This window comes from Trachurus trachurus (assembly GCF_905171665.1).
Source record: "Trachurus trachurus genome assembly, chromosome: 11".
NCBI classification, from domain to species: Eukaryota; Metazoa; Chordata; class Actinopteri; order Carangiformes; family Carangidae; genus Trachurus; species Trachurus trachurus.
Window position 1 is genome coordinate 31915041 of NC_139904.1, and position 24716 is coordinate 31939756.

Genomic DNA, 24716 nt, shown 5'->3' on the forward strand with positions numbered 1-24716 from the left:
AGGGACTATTTGTAGATCATAGAACCCCACTTTTTTTTTTAAAAATGATACTATCCCTTTAAGGAAAGAGAGCCTTTCAATAAGGGAGAGACAGCTTTGCTTAAAAAAAAACAGAGTAGGCCCCATCTTGCTCCTCTGCAGCGGTCTCAGTGCCCAACGCCACACTGACACGCTGTGCTGCTGGAAACAGAAAGTCAGCAGCAGCAGCTGAAGATGAAGTAGTAGTAGGTCTCCTTTAAAAAAGAGGAAGCAGCCCTGCATGGAGAAAGCTGTCAGTCATAAATCCCGCAGCGGGGTTTATGCACGACAGGTAAGGGCTGTCGAGGTCAGCACATCTCCGTGACAGATCTTTTTGCTCTTGGTTTGCACGAGAGGAGTCGACCATCAAAGACTATTGATCACGGTAATCAAAAAAAAAGAAAAAAGAGCGTGCTGTATGATGGCGAAAGAAATTCATCGCCGCCAACAAATCACCTCCGACAAACAGAGAGAGCGGAGGGACGCCGGCGAGCTAAGTGAAGTCGATATATTCCCAGTTAACAGGTCCAGTCTTCAATCAATCCTGCTGCTAAAGAGCCGGCGCTGCACAGCTACTAAACATCCACTGTTTATCTACCCACATGAGCAAGATGATGGAGAGTTGTAAACCTGGATCATGGTTAAGATTTCCACAGATTCACTCTTTCTCCTACACGTCATTATGGACTGTGCTCTCCTTCACCTGTGTCAGAGGTCATGTGAGAATAAAACCACTGTAAGCAGAAACAGAGGGTATTTTTAACTATGAGAAACCTGACCATGAAACTGTTTGGCAGTCCTCAGCATCATTCTTTTTTTTTTTTTTAAGTCCTTACTCTGTATGAGACCAAAGAGCTGTCAGCCAAATCTAACTATGGTTACTAAGGGTGACGACTCTAATCTTTTTCAACACCAGACAAATATATAAACATGCTTTTGCTCTTTTCTTTTCTCTTTTTGAATCATTTTCCTCTTAACTATAATAGAGAAATCAAAAGTGAAGACAAGAAAATTAGCATGTAATTTAAAACTCATTTAGCTAAAGTTTTGGTCCAATCATCTAAAACATATCATACATTTCAGAGGAGCTGCTGAGCACAAATTTCAATTATTATAGACAGTTTTCAGAAAATATAATTTAACCATCAGAGTAGGTGGGAAAATATATATCCATGTCCAAAACACACAAGAATCACTTAGTTGACTGAAAGAAGATTAATCTGTAATCATTCAGATGATCAGTTAATAGGTTTTTTTGGAAAGAAAAATAGCAAAAAGATATCTGTAGTTTCTGCTTCTAAAATGTGTGAATATTTTCTTGTTTTTTAGTTTTATCTGATAATAAACTGAATATTCCTCCATTTCCAATTGGTCAGAAAAAACTTAAACACCACTGAGCTTTAAGGACTTTATTCTATGTGTAATATTGGTACATAAATGTATGCAAATGTATTAGTTACTCTATATATATATAGTAGGCTAGATGAATTGATAATGAATAGAATGATAAGACGCAGCCTTGATTCACCGCTCTGTGAACAGAGAGGCTAAAGTTTGATGGGAACCGTCTGTCACCCTGAGTCAAAACATTAGTTTCTCAAAAATGTGATTCAAAATGGATTTTCATTGGGCCCCCTTCATTAAAATCTCTCTTTTTCAACTTTAAAGACAGGTCCATCCAGCCCACCTTGACTTCAAACCATGTGACAGACTGCTGCAGCAGACACAGATCAAATAAAAAAAAGGAAAGAGGTGGAAGTAAAAGCAGTAACAGGAGCCAGGAGAGAAGGGATAAAAATTGAAATAACAGACTGGAGTGTTACCTTTTCTTTGTCTCTCATGGATCCTTTTCCGAGAATTGACATCTTTGTGAGAGTGTCCTCTTGTAGTCTCTTTAACGAGTTCCCGCGTGGCCCGAGGAGTTTGCCAACAAAGTTAAACTGCAACAGAGAGGGAGAGAGCGGATCAATCACAATCTGTGTGTTTGAGATAAAGAGCAAAGACATTTCTCGTGTCAATCACACGACGCGCGACTCGACTCCACTGAAGCCGCCGGAAACTTATCAGCGGTTTCTCTGTCTGGTCCTCGTCTGGGATGGAATCACCGTGGAGACAGGAGGGGGGGTCTTCACCTAGGTTCATGGTGAGAGTTCTATTCCCTTGGCATAAAGTTAGCATAAAGTCAGCATTACATTCAGTGTGGACAGCGGTGAGGTCGTACTGCAGAGGAAACAATAAAGTCAGAGTCTTTTCAACCAAAGAAGGAAAATGATCCTCTTTTATATCAGTCTGGCAAATACACACATATAATTGATTGTTTTTTTAGGCTTTTATAGTTTAATTAGATTTAATGAAATTTAATGAAAATCTGATACAGGATATACAATAGATCTTCTATATCAGACTCAAAATAATGACAACATACAGAAATTAAACAACAAATATACCATTAGAAACTTCAATAACCCATACAGTACATAATATCACTTAAAGGGATGGTTCAACATTTTGGCAAATTGGCCCATTGCCATAATCCCTATAGTCATAGCAGTAGGTTCGTTACCTTTAATTGTCGGTGCAAGCTATTTTTAGAACGGCGGAGCAGAGCCGTGAGCTGCTCAGAGCTACGCTACGGAGGCTCATGGGATTTCTTGGTTTCCCTCATCAAACTCATCAAATACACAATCCAACAACTCCACAACGCTCTCGTGGACAAGTTGTGACCTGCACATTCACCACGCTATGAGATAATAACGGAACGTTATGAAATGGAGCCATTTTCGAGGTAAATACAGGGTAAATACAGAGTCTGCTTGCTGAAAAACTGTCCCTGAACGCAACGCGCATCAGCGGTTTTGCATGAATTTACCTCTTAAACGGCTCGTAACGTTCGATTATTATCTCATAGCGTGGTGAATGTGCAGCTCACAACTTGTCCACCAGAGCGTTGTGGAGTTGTTGGATTGTGTATTTGATGAGTTTGATGAGGGAAACCAAGAAATTCCTTTAGCCTCCGTAGCGTAGCTCTGAGCAGCTCACGGCTCTGCTCCGCTGTTCTAAAAATATCTTACACCGACAATGAAAGGTAACGAACCTACTGCTATGATGCTGCGATTATGGCAATGGGCCAATTTGCCAAAATGTTGAACTATCCCTTTAAGTACATACTGCAGAATACTCTGAAAAAATACTCTCCCACATTACCTCAAAGAAAAACAACAACAAACAAAAAAACAAACAGGGGCAACAACTTCATAACCTCGCTTTATAATTATATAAAAAATCCTTATTTGACCAGAAATGATTGAGTCTATTTTTCAGAGAGTTGACTGAAGGAGCTGCACTGCATCCTCAGGAAGTTCATTCCATACTTTTACATAAGTGCAAAAAAATGTTTTCTTTTGTCACAACGACACCTTTTTGGTCGGAGTTTTAAAGCAGAAGTAAGCGATCCGGTCGTTTTGGCTAATGCTGCGTTCCAGGCAGGCTTTTGAAATCGTAAATTACAGCTTCAAGTCACAACTTACGACTTTGTAGCGTTCCAGGCAACCCACAACTCGTGTTTTTCCGACCTGTTTTACCTGTGAAAGTCACTATAACGGCCACTCGTAACTTCTGACCGGTGAACTCGTACCAGATCGAACTGGTACGACTTCACAGGTCGGAAAAACACGAATTACAGGCTGCCCTGAACGCACCATAACTTCTTGTCGGCCGATGGAGTTAGCAGCCCCCGCCCTCGTCATGGATCTGTTGGTCCTCGTCCCTACGTCACCACATTCACGGCGTTCCTTGGCTGCACACACAGCCCTTCATGCCGTTCTCTCTCCTCATTGGATAAAACTTGTAGGATACAAGAAAAGTTTTCTCCTCGGCTCAGAGCAGAGCAGAGGGACTGACAGACCCGTGTTTCGGTCCAAACACTCTATGTAAGTGATTGCTGTCAGAAGATAGAACTATTTAAGACTTATATTAACACAAAAATATCGCTTACTTCTGCTTTAAGGAGTTCCCTCTTAGTTCATATTATTCCAGAAACTAACAACCAGCTCCACTGTGGAATCGTATATTTTATGGACAAGTTTATACATCTCAATCATGTCAGTCTTAATCTTTCTTCATGTGACATCACATTCAGACATGGGATTCATTTGGTTACTTTTCTCTGAACTGCTTTAATGTTTTCAATATATTTTACCTCATAGGGACACCAGACAGAGCTGGCAAATTCTTTGTATGCCTTTTTTTTTTTTTAAATGGACTGTGTAAATTGTTTTATTATCAGTGTGTTAACTCATTTAGCACCTTGTGTGTCCTTGATGGAAACCTAATTGCGTTTCCATGTCTCCCATAAAGCAAACCCGAACCATGTATCAAATATATTATATATAGTGTTGATAAGCTCTGGTTAGCCTAATAACATGCAGCAGTACTTGTTAGAGCCTGTAGCGGTGCCGACGGCCTTCGTCTCAGCCTGAAACCCACAACCTCCAGCCATAATATATGGAAGCTGCCTGAGAGGCGTAAAGTGGGTCAGAACATGCCGACAAAACGCTGCTTTCCTTTTTTCCCCTGTAGCTTTAATTGCTAAGGAGCGCGCGGCAACAGGAACAAGGTGACTCAGGCGATCACGTCCACGCTTCGATCCACTCTCAAGTTGTGAGCTTCAACGTGGATCTTGGCGGCCGGACAGCCAGAAGACGCTGAATGAAACTGAAACTGGTTGTGTTAGAAAGTGGATGTTGAAAAGTGACACGTCCTCTTTATCCTTGAACAGCGGAGACTGAGGTACGGACAGTCATAATAATGTTAACATTTCTTTAAGATTTCAGAGCTAGATATTATAGATCCATTTTGCTTGGAAAAGATCATTTGCACGTACAAGGTTTTATCTCCTCAGCACAAGTTTAAATTACAATAATCTCCCAACTGGCTGTGTGGAATCCCATTTTATTAACACACATAGAATCACCACCATCAATCCAGCACATGCAGAGATATGCTGATATTGAGTCCTTATGTTAAGCGCCTTCTTCCATCTGCGCAGTATCACTAAGATTAGGAATATTCTCTCCCAGAGTGATGCTGAGAAACTAGTGCATGCATTTATCACTTCTAGGCTAGACTACTGCAACTCTCTCCTGTCAGGATGTCCGAAAAACTCTCTAAAGAGTCTCCAGCTGGTCCAGAATGCCGCAGCGAGAGTTTTGACAGGAGTTAGGAAGAGAGAGCACATCTCTCCCACCTTAGCTTCTCTCCACTGGCTTCCTGTAGGATTTAGAATAGACTTCAAAATCCTTCTGCTGACTTACAAGGCTCTTAATGATAAAGCTCCATCCTATCTGAAAGAACTAATCATTCCTTACTGTCCTACCAGAGCACTCCGCTCCCAGAACGCAGGTCTGTTAGTGACTCCCAGTATCTCTAAAAACAGACTGGGAGGTAGAGCCTTCAGTTACCGGGCTCCTTTACTGTGGAACCAGCTCTCTCCATGGGTCAAAGAGGCAGACACTCTACCTACATTTAAGTCTAGACTTAAGACCTTCCTCTATGACAGGGCTTTTAGTTAGGGCTGGTTCAGGTAGCTCTGAACCATTTTATAGCTACGCTGCTATAGGCTTAGACTGCTGGGGACACATCTGGTTACACAGAGCCCTCTCCTTTCCTTTCCTCTCCTCTCCTCTCCTCTCCTCTCCTCTCCTCTCCTCTCCTCTCCTCTCCTCTCCTCTCCTCTCCTCTCCTCTCCTCTCCCCTCCCCTCCCCTCCCCTCCTCTCCTCTCCTCTCCTCAGTATATTTTTAAACTGTCATTTTCTGTTGTCATTTTCTGTTGTACTTTGTAGTTTGGCCTTGGTGTCTCGCACTCTCTCTCTGTGTTTCCGCAGATCCACCGGAGCTCCATCTCTCTGCACCAGCCGCGGCCTGCATCGCCCCCCTCCCACCCCTTCCCCTGCCGTTAGACCGGCCTCCCCTCCCTTCCCATGGACCAGTCTGCCACCCAGTCCTCCCATCGAGCTGACCGGCTCTCCCTGCCCCCCCCCCTCCCCTCACTAGAGACTGCCTTCATCAACCCCTGCTAACATTTCCATATTCCGCACATTCTGTGACAAACTGTAAACTGTTTTCTTGTCTGTAACAACATCTATTGCACGTCTGTCCGTCCTGGGTGAGGGATCCCTCCTCTGTTGCTCACCCTGAGGTTTCTCCTGTTTTTCCCTGTTAAAAGGGTTTCCATGGAGTTTTTCCTCAGTCGATGTGAGGGTCTAAGGACAGAGGATGTTGTTACGATGCCATGTAAAGCCCTTTGAGACAAACTGTTTGTAAAAACGGGCTATACAAATAAAATTGCCTTGCCTTGCCTTGCCTTACATATCCCACAATGCAACTACAGATCTTCTGATTGCCCTTCGTGATAACAACTCTGTTGTGCTTCTGCTGTAAGCTCCAACACTGAGGTGATGTGATGTTGTGATATGTTCAATCCATTTCAAATGCAGAACATTTCCCTCAGCAGTTAGTTCCAACCAATGACATCTGATCTAAAGATGTATAATATAATATAATATAATATAATATAATATAATATAATATAATATAATATAATATAATATAATATAATATAATATAATATAATATAATAATCCAACCTGTTAATGCAGAGAAGCTGTAGTTAATCCATACAACAGTCTGAAACGAGTCAACATGAAGACTTAGTTGTGACAGTTTCTTGTGATAAAAACCGTATTTCTGGTCATGACATGAGTGTCCACATGCTACCTGATACTGAGAAATCAGAACTTGTATCTGTTCACAACATTTCAAATATTTATCACAATACTTTGAACATAAATTATCAGTATGATCACTGTGTTTATGCTCCCTGACTTAAGCCATGTCCACACCACCGTCGCCATCAGGCTTTTTCATTCTTCTGCAAATGGTAGACGAGCTGTCACACAAATGAATTACCCTTTTATTTGGGGATTAATAAAATGATTCGTATCATATTGTATCATATCATATTTCATATTTGATTTGTATGTTTGTGATTTATGAGACTGTTATGCGACTGCTGTTTTGATTTGATGTTCTCTCGACGTCATTGGAAACGAGGGTTTTACCCTCAACGGCCCTCGAGATCTAAAGGTTAAAGAAAGAATATGGTACATGTAAACAGCCAAAACTGGATACTTTTCTATGCGTTTGTGATTATCATCCACACCTAAACTCCTTCTGGGCAGTGGACTTTTCAAAACGTTTACATGTGGAAAAGGAAAACTGAGTTTTTGGTTGCTGTTGGCTGGATCGGGGGAGTCAGCTGTCGCTTGCCGAGACACCAGCAAGCTATGAGAGCCGGCCGGGTGGCAGGTTGCTGCTGGGAAAGCAGGTCTGTGATTGCTGCATGCATGTCGCTTAATGTGCGTCTACATTGAAAGTAATGGATTTGTGTGTGTAATAAACGCTACATCTGAACGGCTCCTTACGACACAAAGTATGAAAGTAGTCATGGATACAGTAAACAATGATCTGGAAAGTACGCTTTGGTACTTCTATGCTACAATTGGTCAATGTGTATTTAAAAATTAAAAATATATCACCACCTGCTGGTGTGGCATGCAATGCATAGTATTTTTTTTTTTTTTTTGTGCTGGTGTGGATGCAACATTTTGGTAACACTTTATTACGCATTATAACCATACTTATAATGAGTTATAATGCAGTTATAGCACTGTATAACTATAGTTATAAATAATCATAACGCACTACTGTATAAAGCATTTCATCATGACTTATAAGGTCAGGTATTATAATACGTTACAATTATAGATATAATAGAATGTGTTATAAATGTCTTATAAACATGTATAACTATCATTATAAACACTTGAAAATTATCATAAGGCTTTATAACAATAAGAATAACACATCGAGCATTTTATAATAGCTTATAAGGTCAGGCATTAAAATAGAGTTATAATGCTCTTTAATGTGTTATGCTTATTGTTATAAAGCCTTATATTAAAGTGTTTATAATGACAGTTATACACGTTTATAAGCCAATTATAACACATTATAACTATATTTATAATGCATTATCAATGTGGGTCCTTCAACAATTATAATGTATTATAATATCTGACCTTATATGTTATAATAAAATGCTTTATAGTGTGTTATGATTATTGTTATAAAGCATTATGATCATGTATGAGTGTTTATAACTATAGTTATACAGTGCTATAACTGCATTATAACGCATGGTTATAATGTGTTATAGAGATAGGCGTCAAATAAAGTGTTACCAAAATGGTTTAATGGAGGAGAGAAAAACTTGGTTCGCAAAACTACCCAGGTAGGTGTGGACTAGGCCTTAGATTGCCTCACAAGCTCCTTTCTTCTTTTAGCTGTAAAAAAAAAAAAAAAGGTATGCATTACTGTGTTGAGGCATGTTGCGTGCAGGCGCCCAACAAAAGCGCTACAACCTGAAGACGGAGCGCAACACAATCCAAGCGGCAGCTGCAGATGGTCAGAGAGACAAAAGGAGAGCGATGCTCCTCTCTCGCCTCTCCATGTTTTTCCTTCAACAGTGAGTTATACAGCTGTCTGCCTCCACTATCTAGGTCATCAATTAGCTAGCAGGAGGTAAGAAAACAGCCAGTTTTGTTCTACACCTCGACTATAGCTCTCCTGCCTTTTGTTCAGAAAGCGGCTGCTTATTAGGAGGCTCCTACCAACTCCTGGGTGAGGGATTTGAGAGGTGAGCTTTAGTGATTCACTCTAATGCACTAACCCACTGTTGTTGTTTCAGGGGTTTTTGTTGCTGTTGTTGTTCTTTCTTGGCCAGGCTGAACTCCAGCAGTTTTCTGCTCCCGTATTATCCAACAGCTTTTTATAATTACAAAGAGTCGTGTGACTGGATGTGATCATGCAGGACCCGGTTCAGCCCACTGTGCTAATTCCAGCCCTGTACCCGCAAGTGGGAATGAGTGGAGCCCTGCAAAGCCCTGACCTTGGGCTGATGAATATGTCAGACTCAAACTAGAGCATTTACTCCAACACGTCCCCCCTTCAAAACTTGACAAACCCTCGCCCTGGAATTTACAGCATAATTAACAAATATAGTGAATAAGACATGAACGCTTGGGTCAGGGGAATTCAATTTATCTAAGGAAATAAAATGTGTCCTGGCTCTAATGTATTCCAGTTTACAAAAGGAGCATCAAAGGAGACGGAGCCGCCAGGGCCGACAGAGGCTGAAGAGATTTTTTTTTTATAAATGTGCCGAGTTTAACCGACGTCCTGCGCATCCATCATTTCCACCTGGGTGGAGCCTTGATCACTGAGCTGCGCCGTCTCTTGAACAATGATTTGCAGAGCACAGATCACACAGCCGACATCTCTGTGCGTTACTAAGGCTTCCGCACAGCGCGCCCGTTCCCTCTGACAGGTTAAGTATCGGACACAGAGTCTGGGACGTTTGTGTGGATATCTCAGTTCTCCTCGGCGCCGGTGGATTTAAAAAAAAAAAAAAAAAAAAGCTCAAACAAGGAGAAAAGCTTGTTTTGTTTCTCTTTTTTTCTAATGGAGAACAAAGTGTTACTGTGCTGCTTTACAATATTAGAGAGAAGGAGCTGCAGTATATCAGCTGTGCATGCGTCAGACAGGCTGTGAAACACAACTTCATGCAGGCGTATAAATCTACTGTTCAACTGGAATCAGAGACACAATTAGAGCTGGATTGACGACAGAACAGAGGCCCCTTTTTTATTATTTCTGACAATACGACACTGTCTGCAGCCGACACTTTACAATATCATAAAAATTGAATGTGTAGAGAAATGAGCGACGACGTCCCGGATCTGTTGCATCATTAAGACTCTGTACTCCGCTAAACAGCCATTTAGCACCTGAAGAAACTGAGCCACTAAAAAAAAACACTTTTAATTAAGGATTACTTTATTAATTTCTGAATTTAATTATGTCAGATTTTGTAAACACCGAGTTAATCCAATTACTGACCCCTGGGCAAGTTTTTAATTTAATCATTCTGTCAGAAAACTGCAGTAACGGAAAAATGTTGTGCATTAGCATAGTTTTTTTTTCTATTAATTTATTTTTATAAATGTCTTTATGAAGAGGGACATCCACTGTTTAAACCAACAGCAAGCTGACACACCTGCTTTACTTCTGTTTTCAGTTTGAAATGATAAATGATTATGTAAAACATTTCCCCATTAGAATCTATGTGAGGCCATGTGAAGGAATCAACAGAAAGTAGAGCTTTAGTGACTCAAAATGATCCATCTCTGTTCAACCAAACATTTGTAGCTCTGTTTCAGGTTTGTATCTGTCTCTTTGAAGTTTCTTTTTCAAAGGCTGCAGCCTGATGCCAACAGCTTCAAGAATCAGGATACTTAACTTAACTTAACTTAACTTAACTCAACTTAACTTAACTTTTAACTTAACCAGGACTTATTTAGTCACAAGGGCTCAACCTCCAAGCTTTTGTTTTGCTCTCTCCACGTTTGTTTTCCAGCCTCTTTGTCTGTCTACTCTCTGCCTTGATTACCAATCCCAAACACCTGACTGCTTCCCTTGGCATTGTGGGAAATGAAGCTCCAACTTGGCTGAGAGCTCCATGGCCTGCTCCTATAGGCACATGTATAATGTGTCCATTTCACACCACAATAGACACACACACAAAGTTGGAATAAAATATATACATGAATAACTCTTCTCATAAACGTATTGTGGCAATGTGATGTATTCTTGATATATACGTTGTATATCTTCTCAAAACTTTATTGATCAATCTTTTCCAACATATCACTGTGAAAATTAAACCATACTTCTGGAAACTGTGTATTCAGACTTCAACAAAATTTGTAACATTTCCCTCTGACACACCACAGCTCCTCTGATAAGGGCTTACATCCACTCCTGTATTACCTGCTCTTGTAACACTGTCTCCTAAAGCGTCCATTTATATCCTAACTCATTTGTTTTGACAATTATGTTTTGATGAGAAATGTAATTGCTGCCTGGACTATGTTCGATAGCAACATTTATTCCAGTCTGGTAAGTGCAACACGTCTACAGAAATACTGTTTTTTTGGTTATAGGTGTGGGTAATCACTGAAGATTAGAGAAACATCACAGTTTGGTATGTAAACATAATTTGTAGAGAAAAGATGACATCCTGATGAGGTCCTGCTCTAAGTGAAGGATGGATGTGTATCATTACAGATGGCTGTACTTAAATATTGTATATTTCTGTACTCCAACATGAAGACGTGATATTCTGGCATAAAAATGCTAACAGGGGTCGTGCAGCTCAATTTCTGAGTCTGTTATAGACAACACAGTCCTAGGTATGGATTTAATGGCATTTGTTTGACACTATTTTAAGATCTTGACTATTTAAAAAGAGATCATGGGGATTTTCTCTGTATTTATTTGACTAATGCCAGTAAATGTCAGACAGAAGTCTTAATCTGGACATTTAAACACATCGGCGTCCGGTCAATACATTTGCAGAGGCACACGCACATCCCATCATATGGGCAATCCAAAGATATGACTGAACACATAACTATAATCCCTGCTGTTTATCAGATATCAAAAATCCAAGCGACTCCCACTGTGACTGATGCGTTGGGGTTTTGCTAATGCTTTAGTTATCACGAGGGATTATGGGACTTACAAAAAAAAAAAAAAAAACCTGCCTGGGCTCCTGCACTGGTTCATGTCATTAGACTGTGTGAGAGGATTGTGCTGCTGCTGCCTGTAATCACCAGAATAAAAGCTGATGTGTTTAATTACAGGTTGTTGCCTGCTGAGCCTGCTGCCGTGTTGGCGGCGCCAAAAAGAGTCATACAAATAAAATACCAAAAAAAAAAAAAAAAGAGGAAATGACTGAAACGATTTAAAGGGATAGTTCACCCAAAATTCAAATTTCACTCGTTATCTACTCACCCTCATGTCGATAGCTGCATTCTTCCTCTACTTGTGTTCGCCGTCTCTCATTCCCAGCATCCACCTGACACTCTCATTATATTTCAACAGACAACAATTTAAATCCAGCGTTTTTAAAGTGATAGTTCACCCAAAATTCAAATTTCACTCATTATCTACTCACTCTCATGTCAACTAAGAGCTGTGAGAATTTTCAGAGTCCTCCGTTCCTTCTCTGAGTTACGGGGGGTCCGCGCAGCAGTATTTGTCCATATAATGGTTGTCAATGGATACCAACTTTCTTTGTCCAAAAAGACACACCAAAAAACATCCAAATACCTCCATACTGCTCGTCTGTAATGTCCCTCTTGTATTGAAGCCCCGACATGAGAAAATCACGCAAGATTTGCACTGACACAGGAAGAGCAGTGAACCGAGACACTGGGAGCTTCTGCTACAAACAAGCTTAAAATAAAGTTTTCAGACAATTTCTCATGTCTGGGCTTCAATACAAGAGGGACATTACAGACGAGCAGTATGGAGGTATTTGGAAGTTTTTTGGTGTGTCTTTTTGGACGAAGAAAGTTGGTATCCATTGACAACCATTATATGGACAGATACTGCTGCGCGGACCCCCCCGTAACTCAGAGAAGGAACGGAGGACTCTGAAAATTCTCACAGCTCTTAGTTGACATGAGAGTGAGTAGATAATGAGTGAAATTTGAATTTTGGGTGAACTATCACTTTAAAAACGCTGGATTTAAATTGTTGTCTGTTGAAATACAATGAGAGTGTCAGGTGGATGCTGGGAATGAGAGACGGCGAACACAAGTAGAGGAAGAATGCATGATTAATCACAGTTAAGTTGAAGGGAGAGCAGGGGGGAGGAGGAACATCTGAGATCTTTTTATCATGTGCTCAGCGTAGAACTGCCAGCCTGGCAAAAGGTGCTCACAGAGAGCCAGCGCGCTGATTGTGCTGAGGACAGCAGGACGGGAGCGACAGCAGAAAGGATAAATCAGCGCTCCCAGCGCCGGGAGAAAAGCCACAGTCTGAACTGGAAATAAACCAGTGGGACTCCTTACGCCTCGCTAATGGCCCGCAGCGCTTTCTGCCAAAACAGCTGCTTTCTAAGATCCACAGCATATCGTACAGATGAGCACCGATAGCGCATCCTTCCTTCTAAAAGGTGGGGTATTTTTAGTTCCCAGAGTAGGTGTGACTCTGTGTGGCGTTGGTTTAATCATGCAGAGTCTCCCTATCCGTCTCTGCAGACCAGCTTTCAATTAAATCTTCAGATTTTCTGAAAGAGTGTCCATTACGCGACAGGACACCGACACTGACGCTATGAAATCATCAGTCAGAGCGAGTCAAAACATTCATCAGTGTTATTAGGGATCACATCTGAGGAACAGCTGTGTTTGCAGCAGCCGTGTGGGACCTGCAGCGCCGTGTCCTCAGCCACTTGGTTTTGATAAAAAGCTTTGTTTGCAGAGGATGGATTTAACCTCTCTGCATGTGCTCCTAAATGGCTATTTGGAAAATGGTTGTGCCACTTCAACGCCAGAAGCCAAAAGGTGACGCTCGCGGCTCAGAGGAAAACCCATTCAAGTCAAACCAATCACTCTTGCCATTGCTACCTGTCAGACGGGACAAATTGAATTTGTCTTCCTTCGGTGGCTTGTTGGAGCTCTAAACAGCGTATTAGTGGCTCTACTTATCAAAGCTGTCAGAGCAAATCTGTTTAGCTGTGAACCTGGGAGACTCAGATCAGCCTCCAGATGACACGGCGTACGTACATACCACAGACTCAGAGTCAGCGCTCAGCCAGATTATTTTGTAGAAGTGATTTCAGCTCCACAATACAGTGCATGTCAGCACATGGTGATTAATGAGTCTGCTCGAAATTCAAACAAAAGGTCGTGAGGGTCGTAACACACTGGAATATAGACACTGGGATTTAGTTCAGTGTTGCAAACAATGGCTACATCAGCTGGCATCCACAAGGCTGGAGCTAGAGAGATGTGATCACGACGTGCACTGCATCAGTGATTGAGTTAATATCAACATGTCTTTTCATATAGACGTATTAAGTTCATTTTTTCTTTTTCTTTTTTTTTGGGGGGGGGGGGGGTTGTTGTTGTTGCAGTTTAGTGTAGTTTAGTTTAGTTTAGTTTATCTTATCTTATCGTATCTTATCTTACAGTATATTAGTTTAGCTTAGTCTAGCTTTTTTCCAATTTCAAATGGTTAAACTTAAAGGACAATTCCAGGCAAATTCTACCTGGGGATATAGTTTCCTAATATTTTAGGTCTAAAAAAGCCACAGTTTTTCCCCACAGACAGCTTCAGATAGCTTCAAACATACACAGAGGGCTTTGTTTACTTCAAGCAAGCAATAATAGAAAGTTGACACGTGCAGTATGTTACTCTTATTGCTACGAAGACGTTGTGGCTCTGAGTTGATATTAATTTGTTGATAAAACAAATGGGAGCTTCAGATGACCTGTGATCATAGTTAGCCTTCATCTTGACTCTCACGCGAGATTTCACAAGTTTGCGCGAGCTTTGTATTAACAGCTCCGTTTACAAACACGTCCGCTTACTTGATGAAAACAGAGCCCTATCTGACACTGTCTGTGGAGTTTTGTGGGATGTAAACAGCCTAAACAGCATAAGATTGATCTTCTCCCACTGCGGGGACAGACAGAACTGCTGCATAACAGGAGCAATTAAAACAAAAATCTTCAGAATCCTCCTTTTAGACCTAAAAAAAAGTAGGAAACTATAGCCCCAGGTTGAATTTACCCGGAATTGTCCTTTAAATGTTCAGACTCAAATATATTTGTGATTTATCAACTTTCCATAAAAATGTTACTTGACCAGTACTTTGGTTCATGATCAACAAAAGAAAAACTAAACAAATTGCTTTCCAATCATCTTAAACAGTTCTGCTGCTTTGCTAATTAGCAACCATTAGCATGCTAACACACTGAATCCAGAAAGGACAAATTGCGTTCTATATTTGCAGATCAACTGCGAGCCCTTTTAAATGAGACTGAGAAAAGCAGCCTTCTCATCCTGGGAAACAGAGGAAGATCCATTGTGCAGTGATAATGAAAGCAAACAGCAGCAGAGAGCCTGAGGGTTACACGTTCTAGAAGTTGAAGGTTCAGCTCAGTTAAACAGCTAACGGTATACAACTGTTAAAAGCAGTGGCCTTACAACTGTAAAAGTTTGTTTTTTGTCACAAAATGTTTCATGCTGTTAAGGTTGCTGGGCTTTTTACTGAATGTTTCTTTATTTGAATCCAAAGAGTGCTGACAGAGGATGTGTTGTCACAGAGCTGATACAACTCTATGGTGGTTCATGCTGGGTGTTGACTAATATAAAAGCTGCCAGTCTGCTGATTTTTACACCCAGAAAATTCACTTTTACCATGCATGCCATTAATAATTTGGGGGATTTTGAGCTGAAAAGAACGGAGAAACTAAACCTTGATATAACCTTTGGAGTGGTATTTGTTTAGTGTGTGACTCCTCGGCTGTGTTTCTTCCCCGCTGTCCTCTCTCCATCCCATCCACTCACTCCTGGTTACTGCTGCCTGTCCGTCCCCCGTCCCCCCCGGAGGGCTGAGGTGAAAACTTGAGTGATGGAGTAAGAACAGCCCTCTCACTTTTACATCAGCCTCCCTGTCGCGCTCCCAGCGGGAAATCCCCCGCCATGCAGCGAGCGCGTGGTGAAGGCTGCTGGTGGTGGCGGCGAGGCTGGAGTGCTCTCAAATGTGGCAACTGCATTATCACTCAGAAGGGTCTCACATGGAGGTCACTGTGACGCTGGCCCTCTAGAACCTTATTGCAAACGCACTCCCACCATACTATACTATGTCAAGCCATTTTAACATTTAAAAGCCAGACTGGATATGTGTCTGTAATTCAGTTTTGCCTCTTGTCAAAAAGAACATTTCACATATCTGCAACTACATTCTTCCTAGGACAAATGACGTCACTTTTTCATGTGTATGGGGTTTGTCGTTACAGAGATCTACAATTCAGTTGCAGATATCCGCTATGTGAATTACAGATACAGATACAGATACAGATACAGATATCTGCCGCCTGGCTATAATCCGGCATATTTACAGCAGTATTTCTTTTAGTTATACTAATGTTCATTAATATGCACTGTCCCTATTCAAATAAATGCTATTAAATTAAATTAAATGTAACTGAATTACGACTAGTACTAATTCCAGTTTGAGATATCTTTAATTCACCTCAATTAAAGATATCTACATGTCCCTTTTCAGATATCTCAAACTGGAATTCGTACTAGTCGTAATTCAGTTATAGATATCCGTAATTCACATGGCGGATATCTGCAACTGAATTGTAGATATCTGTAATGACAAACCCCATACACATGAATGGCAAAAGTGACGATATCTGAAATGACAATTGTGGATAGGAAGAATGTAGTTGCGGATATCTGAACTGTTCTTTTTGACTAGACAAAACTGAATTACAGATATCTTGAATAAAAAATCCAACAATTCTTTTAAATGTTAAATCTGCTTGCCATACCCTTCAGGATAATGATTTTTTTTTAGGAAAAGACCTACAAGTGCATGCATCTACCATTTTTGAAATGAAATCCACTGTGACAAAACTCCTTTGAATCTCACATTCATAAATATTCATTGACAAATTAATACACCGAGACATAAAAAACGCCATTGACCAAGGTCAGTGTAATGGAGAGGTGTGTGTAGCCTACCAGGGAGTGACGATTGACTATTACAGTTGTAACATCTGGAAAGCGTTAACAACTCTTCAGGCAGGAAGTAACATCCCTAATATAGTCCTAGCCCAGTTCTGTCAGCCAGCACTCCGCCTGTACGCCGCCTTCTAGATATGCTACATCTAATAACATAAAGCATCAACAAAAAGTGTCAAGTGGCTGTTGTAAGGAATTTAAATCAAAACCAGAGCAACTGTAGTTGGCTTCATTATCTATAAATAACAGCATCTAAAATTCTCTATCTGTGCACATCACATTCTTGGAGCAGTCTCTGGTGGTGGTGGTGGTGGTGGTTATATAGCACTTACTTTAGGAAACTGCTTGACTGGTATTAAAACTTTCTGGCCCAGTTTCATGTTCTTGTTGATGACGACGTCAATGAACTTCTCCTCCTCCTTCCCCTCATCTTTCTGAATTTTTTCGATCTCTGCAGGAAAAATGAGAGAAGAAGAGTTAGGAGTGAGGTGACAGGCGCCGGATATGATGGGCTGTTACAGGACCGTCGCACAGCCGGAGCTCCCATTTATCTCCATTATCAGTGGAAGGATTACTGAAGTATCTCAGCCAGGTTTCCTTCAGACCTCGGACACACGCTGCAGCTTCTGTAGAGCAGCTCTGGATCCAACTTGAACAGGTTTTGGTTTCTGGCTCCAGAAAATCACAGTTGTGCCAAATTTGATTGAAGATTAAAGGAGACGTATGATGCCCGTTTTCCACAACTCAAAATAGTTCCCAGGTGTCTTAAAGACATGTCTGTGACATGCTTTGGTCAAAATCCCCCAAGGATCAAACATCACAGCTCTTTTCATCCTCTCTAAACAGCCCTGTTCACAACGGCTGCTTTCAGAGCCTGTCCCTTTAAATGCAAATGAACCACTGCTCATCCCCCTCTACCAGTACCAGTACTCACAGGTAGAGGTGGTATTATGCAAATTCAAAAACTAATAACACCATTGGATGACAACTTGGGGGAAAAGCTTGTAAAACCACATGGATTTCAACCTCGGGAGCCTGAAAATTACAGATTGTTTTGTCAATTCTCACATTTTGGGGCCCGGAAGGCAAACCTAACAATATGTTAAAGAGCCCTCAATAAGTGATATTTCCATAATATGCCCCCTTTAAGACACTATTAAAAGGGCTCCTGCTGTCCTAACCACATGGGATATGCACTATACATATGGAGAGATAGTACGTTTAACAATTCACATAATATGTACAACTATTTTTATAATCAATTAATTGATAATTTAAGTTTTTGTCATATAATTATTTAATCAGATAATCTAATATTTGCTGCTATCTTAAAACAACACTTCTGAATATATCAACTTTGGCTCTGTTAAGCTGTGAGAGGAATTGTTATAATGATGTAATTCTGATATTCCAAATATTCTTATTGTGTAAATAATAAACTAGTCGGTTAATTATGAAAATATGCACATTTTCTTATGTTTGTGTTGTTAAAAGAATCAAACTACACAAAACATTTACTTCACATTTTGTCCAAACACAAGTCCAAAACCCAGAAACACATTAGAGCATTTTTTTTTTCATAAGAAGGAAAGTGCATGTTTTTCCTTCATAAATGAAAAAAAAGCCGAGCAGTGTTCCACTGAAAGGTCAGCATCCAGTCATGAGCAGATACACACAGCATGTGATAACAGTTGTAAAGTGTCTTGTGTGGATGTGAAGGAGTCACATCCAGACTGACACAATAACCTCTGCTCATGTCATGATGTGATCTCTGTTTGAGCTCCGAGGCGACAGCGTTCAAACAGGAAGACAGCTGATCCTTTAAGACCCACTCAGCAGATTTGCTCAACAATTTAAAATCTGGTAAACACACACACACAAACATACACACCTTATTGACTTGTGCTTTACTTCTAAAAAAAAAAAAGATATTTCCTTCAGCGTCATTCATCTCACCTACAGGCTGAGGCTCAGTCATCACGGTGCTTTAAGCTCGGGTACCAATCTACCTGTATAGAGACGACATGTGCTTGAGTCCCTTTCATGTGCCTATTAAAAAACGGGAGGACACTGGAGTTTGAACCTTCGGGCTATCGAAAATATTGGCTGTCACGCTTCTTCTTTTGGGAGAGGTAGACTTTGATGTATTTGGAGATGTAACCTTGAACGTTTAATCAGATGGATAACATCTGTGTTTCAGTGCCAGGAAAATGGTTTTGCAGAGAGGGCAGCTGAGAGGAGCAGGGAGGCTAGCACAAAGACTGCAGGCTAAAAGCCCCGCGGGGGGGTGGGGGGGTGGGGGGGCGCAGAGAGCCAACTCCATCATAGATTTATTTCTCCTGTGAAAGATGATTTTATGAAAAAAAAAAAGCAAATACGATTAAAACACGGCAAAGATGGTGCTTTAGCTTTTTTGGTTTATGTTTATTTGATTTTTGGAGCCTGGGCTCAGAGTTAGATGTGAAGATTAGATTTGGGTTAAAAAAAATAAGCTTTGAAAAACTCAACCGTGTTCCTATGTTCAAACGCCACACAAAGCAGATAGACCACATCAAGCCCGCTTTTCAATTACTCTGGGTCGGATATGAGCCGAGTGTATCGGCACCACAAACTAGGAACTAAGAAGGCAATTGTGATTTCTCCACAAAGCTCTGCAGCATTACATGTGCAGAATGTAATTAAAACCTTTGATATGAGTTTTAACGAGGATAAAAAAGAAGCATCAGTGTGATGGAGATATCTTTAAGCTTCAGTTTATCCCGAGGGGGGCAGAGAGCGTGCGCATTCTGAGAAAAGACAACATTAATATTAATGCATCGCCTAGCAACATGCCAAGACAGAGTTTCCTCCTTCAACCAGGCGTTGTCCTCAAAACATTCAGGCTCTGATGTGCTGGAAGATTGTGACTGAGACTGTGTTTCAACTACAAACACTCCTTTTTTTTGTCTTTTTTCCTCTCCAAGCAAACTAGCCCGGATTTTTTTTTTTCTTTTACATCTCAAGACCAAATAAAACCTCCAACAGGGCTCTGCAATCAATCAGCAGGTGTAATAAGCAGCCAAAGAGCAGCTTCAAATGAGCTGCCTCTCTGAACATCAGCGAGGCAGAATCAGCCAGTGTGATTTAACTAACCACAGCTCTTCGCAAAAAAAAAAGAACTTGTTTGTGCCGCAGTTTATGAGGGAGAAAATGTGGCCATGTGAACCGAGAGCCTCCCTCCACCTCCAAGTCATTACCAAGTTTTCAAAAGAAAGAGGTTTGAGCGTGCATCACTGGCACAAACACAGTGTGAATCCCCTTTTAGTTCCAGCTTTAGCAGAGTCCCCTCCTCTATTCCAGTTTGGCTTGTTAGAGAGCCACACAACACCTGACCACTCATCGATACCGTCTCCTCTTCTGCTTTTCAGCTACAATGTCGACGAGTGAAGTTACGTGAAGGATGAAATGAATTCAGCCGGTTGATAAAGATTTCAAAGCCCACATTCTCTCAGCTGCTCAGAGGCTGTGACGGAATGAGTGAATGAAATATTGAATTTTGAAGATTTCCTTAAGATACGTTATGTTTAAGTCTCCTGTGCTCCGGAGGAAGCACTTGGCCTATATTTATCTTGAATATGTATGTACATCCTGTTCCCCTGATGAGGGCTCTTCTGGCTGCTGAAGAGCAGCTGAGTTCTTTCCACCGCCTGGCTTCTCTTTGAGGATGGAGGGAGAAGCAGCAACTTCACCTATATTTCCCTTGAATCTGTGAATCTGGATGAGTAGAAAAACTGAGATTCAAGGAGAATGCTGGAGTGATTTTTTGTTTGTTTGTTTGTGTGTTTTAGGTTCAGCAACGATATGGAAACACATTTAAAGTGAATGAGCTGAGACGCTTTATTTAGCAAAACTGTGATGAGACACAAACCACAGATTACATATTATTCACAGACATCTCCCTCTCACCTCTCTGAAACTTTTCTTTTTTCTAGACTTGACAAAATGTAAAACCTTCATGGATTATGGATTCATGATACAGGGTGACCTGATAGTCCAGTGGTTAGGACTCACACCGTGTCAGACTGCCCTGAGCACCGAGTCCCTGTTTCCTGCCTGGCTGGACAAACTCTTGTCGTTCCAAGTCTATCCCTGCATTCCCTGACTCCAGTATCTACTGTCTTCTTTCTTTCTTTCTTTCTTTCTTTCTTTCTTTCTTTCTTTCTTTCTTTCTTTCTTTCTTTCTTTCTTTCTTTCTTTCTTTCTTTCAGGCAAAATATACAAAACAAAACAGATAAGAAAATAAAGATACAAACATGCATAGTAAAATACAGGAAGCAGACAGAAAAAGAGTACAAACAGAGGACAGGAAATTAGTGATTGAGCTTTAAAGGGACAACAAGGAGTTTTGGAACACCTTGACATTCTTTAACGAAAGCGTTATTGACCGCATGTAAATATAGTCAGTATAGGTGTATAAGGAGAAAAGGAGTAACCCAGGGATCTTCTTAAAAAAAAAAAAAAAAAAAGGAATATGAGCATATTCCGGTTTTTCAAAAGGTTTACTGGTGTTGACATGGCCGTGCGCAACCGGGTCATTGCTAATATCATTGCTAATATTCCGGTCATTAAAGTCATTAGAGTTTTGGAAAAGCGAAGTGTTTTCACACTACATTTATGAGCCTCCGCGCACTGTGAAATTATTTGACCGGCGCAAGACAGACTCATGTTTTCATTCATCAAGAATTAAAGTCAGAGGTTGGAAGACGATCACAAATGGCAATTCGGCTGCGTTATTCTCATGACTCGCCACGAAACCGAAAGTAAAGAAACGCTGGTCGGCTCGCCCAGCATTTCCACCACCACTAATAATAACAAAATAACGATAGAGACAAAACCATATATTTATCGAAAATGGGCCCATTAACAAGTGTGGGTAGTGTAGATTCATCCACATTAACGTGAGACTTTTTTATAACCAAATTGAAACTCCTTGTTGTCCCTTTAAGGTTGTTCCAGGTATATGAGGCACAACAAGCAGAGAAGGCAAGCTATCGACTTATCAAATAAAGGCAAGAAATTAACATAAAATAACATTCATAAGTCTCATCATAAGTTTGAGATTTTGTTTTTGTAGGTTTTGAAATCAACACTTAATACATTATCTGCAAGCAATTAAAGGTGCTATGCTAAGATATTCTGCCTTCAAAATGTAGTCACCACCCAGTGCAGCTAGCGACAACAAGCGTCCATCAGTGGGACCACAGAACTATATAAGAGCTAAAGGTGCACAATGCATTGTGGCCAATAGCGATATCCAAATTGTAGGACAACACAACAGTGCACAGTACAGCATTGCTACAGAAAAGAAGTGTAAAACAATGAGGATCACAGGCGCTCAAAACCACTGATACATCTATAGAGAGTCAACAGTTCAACTAAACCCTGAGTATCATACACAGTATGAGGCCTTTAAGGAACATGTTGGTTTGGAACAAGACCAAACAAACACTGGAAAATTCCAAAATAACCATTTCAAATGAAATTGCATATCGCAATATCTGATATCATTGTAATATTGTTTTGCATAACACAGCCTGAATAACAGCACTGTCCATATAAATATTCCATATAAACTAGGTAAAAACATGTGATTGGTTTTGCCGCCATTCAGATCACAGCGCTGTGGGTGAAGAGCAGCGGTGAACAACCACAAGACAAAGCATCAGGGCAGCGTTAAGATACCATACAAATCATAAAGCCAGAGTGGATACAGGATGTCGAGGTTTGTGTATGTTCCAGAAACCATATGAACAACCAGTCACATGATCACAACTTCAACTGAATCTATTTGGAGGTTTGTGATTCAACTTGTGATGTGTTTTGGGGCCGGATCAGCCATCTCTGTTGTGCGTTTGTAGCTTCAATATGGTTAATCATTCAAACCAAAGTGAAGAAATAAAAAGAATTCAGCTGATGTTACAGCAGCAGAAGTCCTCATCAAGGGAACAAGATAAACATACATATTTTACAATGTATTTCATAGGCCAAGAGTGTGTGGACCATATAGTCAGAGTGAGTCAAGAATAACTTAAGAAAATCTCAACATTCAATATTTGATCCATTTCATTCAGACCCACTGATGCATATTGGTTTAGAAAGATGAACTGTCTTTATTCTTCACATGGCTTTAAAATGAACCTGTTGAGTATGAAACTACCGAATAAACAAATAACCAGAGCTGAAATAAACCAAAGTCTTTATTTTTGTTTTGAGAATCTGCTTCTTCATGTTTGAGACCCTTTCAGAAAACCCCTGCAGCATGAGACGCTACCACTTTACCACCTTTGCCCACATTAAAAAATATATATTTATAGTCTATAAAACGCATCTGCCTGGATAATGACACCCCACAATAGCACACCACCCAGCTGTCTGTTTTTCTACTAGAAACGCATTCGGTTAAAAGCAGCTCTGTGATTTAGGCCTTCCCATTTAAAATGCATAAGCTGGGTAGATTTTGTAGGATTATACACTACAGCTGCACGCCGCCCAGAGTCTAAGTGGGCACAGAGGCAATTGGGTCATTAACTTTACCAATTCCACGGTGAACGGTGAGATCATAAACACGTGTCTGCGCGCCAGGTATACAGTAACTCACAACCCACAAGAGAATTGTGCATCACTTTGTGATACATCATCGTCATCATCTGGTCTGTGATGCAAACAGAATTAAACTAAAAATAACAATTTTAAAGCTGCAAAAGTGAAATGTTCAATGTTTTTTTCTTTCTTTTTTTATTTTGATACAGATTCAGACTAAAGCAGGACTCTTCAACAGTTCTCTGGCCAAGGACCCCCAAACTGATGTAGAAATGGAGCAGGGATCCGCTATATGGTAGCCAATCCCTGTTCCATCTCGACATCATTTTATACAATATGTTACATTGTATAAAACTGTGTTTAAACTTTGTAATTAAACAGGGCCTTGTGCCATGTATAAATGTACCTTGTTATTGTGCATTCAAAGTAGGCTAAGCTATTCAAATAATACACAGGGTAATATATGTTCATGTTTTTATTTTAAACATGTGCAAGGTACAGTGAACAGGGTGGCCATGCCACTGCCTTGAAACAAACAAATATTAAAGCCCCTGTACAGACTTTTCATTTAGTGTTGATTTTGGCGGCCCCCTGTGGACGAAAGCGGTGGTGTTTTGCCAGAATGAAGACTGCATTTCCCACTGTCATGAAGACGTTTGTCTGGCCGGTGCGTGTAGATTTGTTTTGGAAACGTCGGACAGATGATGGGACTTGCTTTGAAAGTTGTTGATTTTTTTTAGCAGCTATCTGCAGCGTGCGTAGTAATGTATCTATTGGTATGGTTTGGTCAGTGGTCCGACCCGACCATGCCTTCCACAGGTATAGAATTAGACTACTTAGAAACAGCGTATCTTCACACTGATGGGCTCATTTGCTGTTGTAGGTAACAGAGACACATAAGCAGAAACCAGAGACTTTTGCGTATCCAGTTAAAAGCTCCGTACTGGGGCTTTAAAAATAATTGTCTAATCAACCAAAAATGCTGTGACCCCATTACAGTCCCCCCATGGACCCCCTGTTGAAGACCTCTGGCCTAAAGGATCAAGTGAGGCTGCAGCAGAGTATTTGTTATGTAATTGGTTTGTTTTTCCTAAAGGTCATCCCCTGAAGCCTTACACTTACAACAACAATTAATGACAGAGCATAAAAATTATGATAACTCACAAAAAAAATGTTATGCAATACATTTTTTGTCACTTGCTAGTTAACCCTCACTACAGCTTTGTCAGTGAACCCTGCTAGCGGGAGGCTAGTTACCCTGGCTGTGATGCCATGTGCTGCCCACCATGGGGTTGAGTTCACCATCACCATCACCACCACCACGTTTTTTAACAAGAGTGCATGTTGTGTGTCAAATGAAGCATAAAGGTGTTCAGAAAAGAAAATTGAT

The 24716-nt window shown here is 40.7% G+C and overlaps 1 protein-coding gene across 1 annotated transcript in view; it reads right to left on the reverse strand.

Moving 5' to 3' along the window:
- khdrbs3 (KH domain containing, RNA binding, signal transduction associated 3) overlaps nt 1-24716 on the reverse strand; it is a gene marked incomplete at both ends in the record, with an annotated part of 153192 nt that overhangs the window by 66220 nt on the left and 62256 nt on the right. Inside the window, 2 exons of the mRNA XM_083981899.1 lie at nt 1842-1958; nt 17080-17198. Coding sequence (XP_083838025.1) covers nt 1842-1958; nt 17080-17198 — 236 coding nt within the window. The remainder of the gene's footprint in view (nt 1-1841; nt 1959-17079; nt 17199-24716) is intronic.